General features: G+C 33.2%; 1 protein-coding gene across 1 annotated transcript; it reads right to left on the minus strand.

Annotated features, from left to right (window-relative positions):
• Positions 1 to 167: 167 nt before the first annotated feature.
• On the minus strand, positions 168 to 6,969 carry LOC121993797 (F-box protein At4g35930-like). The gene is made up of 6 exons (XM_042548105.1): positions 6,735 to 6,969; positions 6,581 to 6,650; positions 1,639 to 2,054; positions 1,441 to 1,515; positions 677 to 786; positions 168 to 596 (listed from the first exon to the last, which is right to left on the minus strand). The coding sequence occupies exons 3-6, from the start codon at positions 1,981 to 1,983 to the stop codon at positions 338 to 340; spliced, it is 789 nt and encodes a 262-aa protein (XP_042404039.1). The 5' UTR covers positions 1,984 to 2,054; positions 6,581 to 6,650; positions 6,735 to 6,969; the 3' UTR covers positions 168 to 337.
• Positions 6,970 to 10,468: the final 3,499 nt, after the last annotated feature.

Here is a 10,468-nt window from a genome sequence, read left to right on the forward strand (position 1 = left end):
TTCTTTATTTTTTTATATATTATTTAATTTATTAATATTATTTTAAAATAATTTCTAACCTGAGTTTATGCCAACGAGGGGCACAGGTTAACCAACCCCACCTCTTGACCGTCGCAAGCCAAAAATAGCACTGAAATTGATTACAAATTGACACCGATCAAATCAAAAAAGGTCCATCCGAACAAATTGATAGGGTCCATATACAACAATTGGTATTACATTATTTTTTTCAGAGGGCCTCACTATCTGCACTCTATGTGTGAAGAAAATATACATAACATGTGAAGGACCTATAACCAAAAAAAACAAAAAAGACATGAACATGAATCATGCAACTTCAACGAAGCTTATTCTGGGCCACTGCCTGACAGAGCTCATCCTCGCAGAACAGAACCCTTGTAGAAGATACAGGCTCGAGAACAGGCTTTGGCAAGCCTGGTGGCGCTATGTTTGGTTGAGGTAATGTGGACTCTGGGAATAGAACAGCTGCAATCTGCTTTATGTCCAGCAGGTGAAGGCGAGATCGTGGGCCACCATGCTTTGGAGCTTTTGGTGTATGTGGGATGGATCCCCAAATTCTTTTCCCTTCAGCCTTGCTGCAAATGCACAGGGTAGGGTTAAAATGACGAGCATGTTGAATGGTAGAACTGGAAGATGTGCGTTCAAAAAGAAGTACTTTGCGAAGGGCCAATGTTCAGTTGGCACTGGAGTCTTGGCGTTAAGCATTTCCTGCCGTGACCTGTCTGGAGTTGTGTAGTTGAAGTGATACTGTCTGGCTGCAATAACCTGGTGAATGGAGCACAAGTAACGCGAAAGAGATGAATAAATGATGATTAGAAACTTTTGGTCAATGACCTTGGATCCAGTTTTGAGAGTTAAGAACCAGTAGCATGGTGAAGTTAAATTTTTGGACATTGATAAACAATTAAGGAATGTAATGTAACTCATTAATAGTTTCTTTTCTAGGACACATCTCAATATTTGGTCAATTTAATACGATATAAGTCTAAACTACATATTTCAGAAGTTATAAAAATTAACACAAGAAACATAAAAACTTTAGGTAAAGAGCAAGACAGTCAGCTTACATGTATATTGAATGGTACCACTGAAGAAATGTGAATATGGCGATTAACTACTTCCGAAGTTAAATCTTGCTTATTCATAAAAAAACAGGTATATTGTGATGAAATCACATAGAAAAAAAGCTCATGATTAAGAATTAAATTCTCAAAAAAAAAAATGCTATTTATTACTTGTCACAAGGATCAAGCATAAGAAGCTTCATAACACGTGAATAAATCATTATTACCTAAAGTAATGTACAGCTCCTACATCAAATGGGACTACTCAACATGAATATTTAATATTTGTCTCTCAATTGTCACTCTGCGGCAGCCAATGAGAACAAAATTTAAAAAATAACAATAGCACACTTACCGCAGCTCGAATTCGCTGGGAAACATGGAAAACAGCTCTTAGTTGATCATGATGCAAGTGGCAAAGGATTTTGATCTTCATCGGAAAAAAAGGGAAAAGGGTGTTTAAAAAAATGTGATTACTAATGAAATCAAAAACATAAACTTCTGCATCAAAGTATAACAAGTGATAGAAAAAACACTCTCACTGGCCACATACCAGGATATCCATAGGAAGAGATTCAAGCCTTGATTTGCTTTCAAACTCAACACTTTGTGGTGTTTTAGGTGTTGCTGGAAGTTTTCGCAGTTTAACTTCGGTTATCATTGACTGAGATAGAACTCTGTTTGGAGAGGTCATTAGCACATCACTTTGAATAACATCAGCCAGAGTAAGTAGATTAATCTTCGCCATCTCTGTCTCCAGTACAATCCTCTTCTTTCCTATGTCAGTACACAACTTGTTTGACATCTTGTTGGAACGCATTTGTGCAAGTGCACCAGGTTTTAGGTACTTGTTTTTATTTGTCTTCACTTTCACTTTCTGTTTTTGCTTGAACGCCATGGCTTACAAGTGATAGAATGCAAATCTAACTTAGAAATATAAGTATGCTTCACCACTGATTCCAGTGATTCCTATAGATTTGGAAGAGGATAGTATTAAAACGAGTACATAGAAGCAAATAGAATGATCACAAATGATAAGCAAGTAGTTCTATAACGAATTTATAATATAGAAGATTATAGTAAGGATTTGGAATAGGTACAAATATCAACAAAGAATAAAGTCAACCGTGATTTGTGTCTATTCGTAGCAGCAACACAAACTTACAGTGGTTAAAACTAAAATCAAGCAGAATAACTGAACAAACTAAAATTACTACATTACCAAATGAAGACAAGGCAGTAGGTATAACCTTCCTATATAACCAATGCTTCAGCATCAGTTGCTTAATCAGGATCAACTGGTGAATATGTTCTAAAACATAATCTAATACCAGTCCATTTATCAAAAATGGATCTAATTATCAAAATCATTGCTCTTAAGAGAATTTGTGAGATTATCTTCGCATACACAGCGTGGGATTTAGGAGGTTGACGGGAGGGGTAGGAAGAGAATAACGTTGTTTTTGGTGCTCTTTTTGGTAGTTTTAAAACTAGAGTATTTCTTTTGGTAAATAAGGAAACATGACCACTCCTTTTGGTAAAAAGTCATAGTATGTTAGAAGGCATTTAATGTTTTTGATAATATATTGTAATATTAGCCTAAAGGTATATTATAATATGTTCTAATGTTTTATCTGAATCTGTATATCTTATTTGCAATTTCTCGTCATTTGCAAGCTTCTTCTATTACTGTGTTTAATGGTTTGAACTTCTCTAAATGGAGTGAGCAGGTCAATTTTCATTTAGATGTATTGGATCTTGACTTGGCACTACTAAAGGAAAAAACCCAATATTATTACTGATTCAAGGAGTGAAGAAGAAAAGTCCAAATATAAAGCACGGGAACGGTCTAACAGATTAAGCCTTATGTTTATATGAATGACTATCGCAAACAATATTAAGACTACCACTCCACAAACAGAAGATGCAAAGGAACATTTGAAGTTTGTGGAAGAACCTTTTTGTTCTGCTAATAAGTCACTCGCTGATACATTAATGGCACAACTCGCGACCATAAAGTTTCATGGGTCGTGTAATATGTAAGAGCATACCATTAAGATGATTAATATTGCAACAAAATTAAAAACTTTAGGAATGGTTGTGGATGACTGCTTGGTTCAATTTATTCTGAACTCATTGCCTCCTGAATATGGTGCTTTTCAAATTAACTATAACACTATTAAGGAAAAGTGAAATGTTAAGGCTAGTAAGAAGGAACATAATAATGATAAATGTCATTTCTGTAAAAAAGAACACTATCAGAAAGATTGCCCTAAACGCAAGGCTTGATTCATGTATCTAATATAATGCAAGGATTCCTTACAATCCAAACTATAAATCAAACTGAAAATTTCCTATATATGGGAAATCGTATGAAGGCTCCAATTGAAAGCATAGGGATTTATCGTTTGGTCTTAGATACTGGCTATCATTTAGACTTATTACAAACTCTTTATGTACCTTCAATTTCAAGGAACCTTATTTCTCTTTCAAAACTTGATGTTTGTGGTTTTGGTTTTAATTTTAGAAAAGCTTGTTTTAATTTATATAAGAATTCAAGACTTATTAGAAAGATTGGTAAAAAATGATATTCTACAAAATTTAGATTTTATTGATCTTGGTTTATATGTGGATTGTATCTTATGGATCAATGCAATGAAAGAAGAATTGCAATCCATGTATGAAAATAATGTTTGGGATATCATTGAATTGTTAGAAGGTTCCATACGAGTTGGATGCAAATGGGTCTTTAAGACCAAGCACGACTCAAATGGTAATATTGAACAATATAAAGCTAGACTTATTGCTAAAGGATACACTTAACAAGATGGCATTGATTATAAAGAGACATTTTCACCTGTCTCAAAGAAAGACTCATTACGTATTATCATGGCACTGGTGGCTCATTATGATTTAAAGTTACACCAGATAGATGTGAAAATAGCCTTTCTGAATGGAAATCTTGAAAAAGTATATATGGACCAACCTGAAGATTTTTTAATTGAAGGAAAAGGTCATCTAATGTGTAAACATAAGAAATCAATATATGAACTTAAACAAGCTTCCAAACAATGGTATATTAAGTTTAATAATACCATTACATCTTTTGGTTTTGAAGAAAATGTTGTTGATCAATGCATATACCGAAAGATCAATGGGAGCAAAATTATATTTTTAATCTTATATGTTGATGATATTTTGCTTGCTACTAATGATTTGGACATGTTGCATATGACAAGACTTTCTCTCTAAGAATTTTGAAATGAAAGATATGGGCGAAGCATCCTACATGATCGAAATTGAAATATTTCGTGATAGATCACAAGGACTGTTGGGATTATCTCAAAAGCTTATATTGAAAGAATTCTAGAGAGATTTAATATGAAAAAATATTCTGTTGGAATTTCTCCAATTTAGAAAGGGGACAAAGTTAGTTTTATGCAATGTCCAAAGAATGATATAGAACGAAAACAAATGGATTCAATTCCATATGCTTCTATTGTAGGAAGTCTAATGTATGTACAAACCTGTACAAGACCAAATATTAGTTTTACGATTGGCATGCTCAGAAGATATCAAAGTAATCCTAGAATTAATCATTGGAAAATTGTTAAGAGAGTTTTAAGGTATCTTCAAGGCACTAAGAATTACATGCTTGTGAACAAAAAAAACTAATCACTTGGAAGTGGTTGGTTACTCAAATTCAGATTTTGACGGATGCATCAACAGTAGAAAGTCCACTTTTGGTTATTTATTTCTTCTTGGAGAAGGAGCAGTATCATGGAAAAGTGCTAAACAATTTGTCATTGCCTTATCCACAATAAAAGCAAAGTTTGTGGAATATTTTGAAGCCACAATCCATGCATTATGGTTGCAGAATTTTATTTCAAAACTTGGAATTGTCGACAATATTGTCAAGCCGTTGAAAATTTATTGTGATAATTCTACAACAATATTCTTCTCAAAAAATAATAAATACTCAAGAGGTGCCAATTACATGGAATTAAAATATTTTGTCATTAAAGAAGAAGTTCAAAAACAAAAAGTGTCTATTGATTATACTAGGACGGATCTCATGATTGCAAATCTATTAACTAAAGGTTTACAACCAAAAATATTTAAGGAACATGTACATCGAATGGGTTTTAGTTGTTCTTTGAATGATTTATTAAGTTGACACTCTGAGCTCATTTATGTGTTTCTGATATATAGTTTCTAGTTATAATGTGCATAATACTATGTTATAACATGAATTGCCTAGAAACATTATTGTGGACCATTATGAAATTATATGTTCATTTATCGGCCTAATATGATAGAATGCTGATGTTTGTGGTATATAGAAGGAAGTATGTTGTATAATGTACAACCGCTATAAACCTCATTTAGTGTTCTATTATTCTAAGGTGATTATGATGTTTTAAAAGGATAAGTTTTTTTGGATACTTAAAGTTATAATGCATCATATTAATGCTTTAAGTTTTAATTTATCCATTTTTTAGGCCAAGTGGGAGAATATTAGATAATTAATGTTATCTAACAAATGATCTGCCTTAAAATCAAAATAAAATAAATTAAAACTAAAGTAACTTCATGCAGTTGAAGTTACTAATCAAATATAACTCATATATATAATTATTATTATTTTTTGTAATAGATGTAAATAATAATAAGTTATTATAACTGATGCATGATGGATGCATGGAAATAATAGATGTTATACACATATGGGTCCTCTCTTTGCCTATAAATAAGAAACATAATAATGTTTCATCACATCATTGCTTTCATAAAGAAAGGAAAGAAAAGAGAAATCAATATATGCAAAATAATTACATTACAATGGCTTCTTCATCAAGCTCAAGTATGTAAATATATAGATTTCAAGATCTGTTTCATAAAGTAAATATAATGATCACGTAAATCAACACATCACTGCATCAAAGATGGCCATATTCGGGCAGAGAGAAACATATTGAATTAATCCTCAGTTAGCTTACAATTAAAGATAGTTATTTAACACAACAAACTTAGTAGATTGCACTAGAAAAACATTGCCAAATCTAAGTACTACATGCTTTGTTTATTGGTAAGTTTTAAAAACTTAAAAGAGAATATGAATTTTGTATTCGTATGAATATTACTTTATGCGAATTATTTTGTAAATAATAACACCATATGCATCCGTCTATCTGTTCTACATACAATCAATACCAATCCGTCTATCTGTTCTATATGCAAATCATTGGCCAGTATATACGATCAATACCAATCCGGCCATGCATGAAACTGCACCTAACTAACAAACATCAAACATAATATGCAGAAAATTCAATACAATTAAATAAGACTGAGAGACATTTTCCTATTCGACAGCAAGTGCTCCAATTTTATGAACCACGAAATACTTGAATCGAACAAACAGAGACAAATAACAATAGTAGTGCAACTGTTTAAGATGTAATCTTAAAGAGAGAAATCATTGAGAGGCTTACAATAAGAAAGAGCGTTAGCGCAAACCCAGTCTGCCTCACCTGCGACCAAGGATCAAAAGCTCGAAACTACCTGTTAAAGCTGGCATTTATCGACAAAGAAATCGAAAGGGGGGAATGGAATAAAGCGAAGAAACGTAGCGGAGATACCACTCACCAGTGTTATACGAGAAATCAAATCCTGAGATCCAAAAATCCGAACGCACACCGCAAAGGAGGAGCGAGCCGAAGGCGTCAATTGGCTGCCACGGAGAAGGCAAAGAAAGATCGAGCGCGATAAGTTTTTATCCTTCCATTTTCGAATTCGTCGATGCGCGCCAATATTTTGGGTACAGCCGCGCGGGTTGCGAGCCAGAGCGAAAACAGAACCCTAACGGACCTGAGGTCCATGATGGTGGAACCGCACGTGGCAAACGCCCATTAACGAGATAGAGGTTAGTGGAAGTGGTGGGTTTATGCCGTTAACAATAGCCACCAGATCGGACGTCCGGACGGCCCAAAACCTTTAAAAAAAAATAAAAATAAAATACTCGTCCGTTTATTTTCTAAAAATAACTATAAGTACACATCCTCTAACTTTACGCTTTTTGCACCCTCAGACACTCTCCTCCCCTCCTTTACGTTTATACCTTTTATGTTTTTTTTAGTTTTATTTTTTTATTAATTTTATTTTTTTAACAAATTTTTTTATTTTTTTTTATCAATTTTATTCTTTTTGAATAATATTTTTTTTATTATATGTGTGTAATCTTTTGTTTAAACCCTAGATTTTAGGAGTTATTATTTATACAAATTTAAAAAATATAATAATATGAATCAAAATAAAAATTATATATATATAAAACTGATAAAAATACTAACAATTAATAATAAACATATTTATAATTTACGAACAAATACAAATATTTTTTTCATATAAAAAGTATATGTAATAATACAAAAAAAACATAAAATATATAAAAATAGAAGTTTTAATCAATATTGCCTCCAAATTCTGCTCCCAACACATTTGATGGTGTACATATTACTTCATACTACAAATGAACACATGTTCTATAACGAGTGGCTCATTCTTTAACTTCGTACGATGAATGTTGTCACCGCCACATTGGAATAGGTGGTACGTGATAATAAGGATGTAAGAAAACTTGCACGAAGTGATTATCAACATGGCAATAGTTATTTTTCGACGCTCTTGGTTTAGAACTGGAGGAGTTCTTAATGCCAAGTGAGTAAAATAACTCCCAATATTCTCACCAAATGTATGCAGTACAAGATTGTACCTTGATACAATGATAATTTCCAAAGGCATAGAGTCCATCCACAGCTATTGCTCTGAATCCACAATGACTATCAAGTTGAACGTCAATAGTGTGAGAAATATAACATTGCAGAGGCACAAGTAATTTCTCAATATAAGTATCATTGATGGATGGAACCGGAGAGTGATCATGGGTCGTTTGAGTATTGCGAACATTCGACCCCCTTCCATGTCTTCCTCTCCCTCAAGATGTTGCAGTCGGTTGAGAGACCCTAGATCTTGAAGTGGATGCATCTGCAAAAGAAGATATGAGAAGTCTACTTTGTTCGTCTCTACCTATAGGTCGACCTCTATGTTATGTGTTGTACGAAGGGCTCGAATTGTACTTTGAGATGGATCAATCATATCAAAAAACTTGTCTATCATAAGCTCTCACATATTTGGATTCATCTCATCTAATATCTCAACAACGTGGGATGTCCTATTAGGTCATGCTTCCTCGTCATTAAATCAATGTACTTGCATAGACAATCTCCTCCAATGAGCATTGATATTTTGTAGTGGAATTAAAATGAAAAAGTAATGGTAGTGTGCAACATCGTGCTCGTATGACAATCCATATACAATTTTGATAGAAAAGTTGCATCTGTCGGCTAGCTAGTGAGATGCTTCCTTAATGCATTTTAGTCGACCAAAAATTAACTTCATTGCCTCTAATGAAATCCGACATCTTATTTGACTAAAAATGTCATAATAAAAATGTTGATGGCGTGGAATGTTGGGAGATCTCTCGAACGACTTCTTAATATCCCCGAACTGAATTCTGAACATTTTATGTATTTTTTTAAAAGATGTTTGTAGGGATGATATGGTATCTCTCAAATATAACTTCAACCTTGCATGTGCAGACTCTGCCCTGTAATAAAAAAATACGTTGTGTTTTTAATAATGAAAAAATTGAAATAGTATAATAATGAACAAAATTGAAATAATAAAGCTATAATGTGGCTATACATTTTAATTGAATTGCTCCGAGGTGCATACATGTATCAACTCATGCTGAAACAAACCGCTCTTTGTAAGAGTGTAACTATGTCTCCCAAAGGTAATTTAGAACACCCTCGAAACATTGATACTACTCACACATGGCATCCCACTTCTGCTGGTAAGACCACCGTGTCAATAAATTAATAAGTGAGTGTCATGACGCATAAAAATATTGTCACTCCAGACCAAGCATAAGGGTGTATTTCTGATCATTTCACATTGGTTTATGTGTCAAATACGAAGGATGTGACGTGCATTGGGAAAACATATTTCAATGACATTAATAAGTGTCAAATCCCGATCTGAAATAAACATCAATGGCAACAATGTCTCATTTTCAACCATCCACTTCTTTAAGGTACGTAATGCCCATGTTAGTTGATCTGTCATCTCATTACTAGGATATACAAATATAATTGAATAAGTTTGTATTATGGATGTGATACCCACAACCTCCAATAGTGGTATCCAATACTCATTGGTCTTGTATGTGACAACAATGATCAACACAGATGAAAAGTTGACAGACAATTCTAGACTTTTGGGATGAACCCAAAGAATATCTATGATTTTATTGGTGTCTGGGTTTGTATGGTAATTATGGAAGTATTCTTTCTTGATTAATTGCTCCAAGACATACTAAATAGAATTTAAGTCGTCCCGTTTAGCGGATTTATTTGTGAAATTGGTATTGTAAATGTTTTTAATCCCCGTAGTGTTTGACGGGTCTCTTTCCTTCAAACTACTAAGATTTTCATGAGGTGTGGTGCTATTAGCATGTCGAGCACAAAATTTTTCTTTATTGGTTTTAACCTATATAGGTACTCATGACCATCAATATATTCTGCTGATTGATGATTATAAAAACCACAAGCAACCCTTAAACCCTATATCACACCATTTGGAGGTATTGATATACCTTCAGTTCAAATGAGCGTTCACATTTTTTAGTCCAATATTTTTTTTTAAGGATTGCCCATCAACTAGACATTGTGGTGATTTGTACTTTTCATCTCTTTTACACATAAGATGACACTTTGACAACTTGCCATCTTTTAAATTAGTAGAATTTTTAATAACCATCACAATATTATTCTTCAGACCAACTGTCTTCGCCCAATTTATCATATTTTTTCTATTTTCAAATATCTATATAAAAAAATATAGCAAAGATGTATAAGTATGACATTATCCAATTTAACATAATTTCTCTACTTATAAAATAAATAACGAATATATATAAAACGACGATAATAACTAACTTAATTGTGGTAAATTTGGTTGTATAATCACGATTGTTGTTGAAAATACTCTCTCTACTAGGAACATCATTCTCAATTGACCAACTATCTGAAAATAAACCCAAATAGTCATCTATAATTTTCTTCTTCTAGGAAGAGAAAAGGAGAGGCTGAGAGGGAGATAACAGTGGTGGGAGATGTGACTGAAGAGTGACTGAAAATGAAGTATGAGAGAAGGATTTAAAGGGGGAGGTTCTGACATGTGTCAAGAGTTGAAGGGTTGGTAATTTAAGGGAAGGAGATGTTCTGACAAGAGTGAGAAGTTCTAACATGTGTCAAGGG

This window comes from Zingiber officinale, chromosome 6A (genome assembly GCF_018446385.1).
Source record: "Zingiber officinale cultivar Zhangliang chromosome 6A, Zo_v1.1, whole genome shotgun sequence".
NCBI classification, from domain to species: Eukaryota; Viridiplantae; Streptophyta; class Magnoliopsida; order Zingiberales; family Zingiberaceae; genus Zingiber; species Zingiber officinale.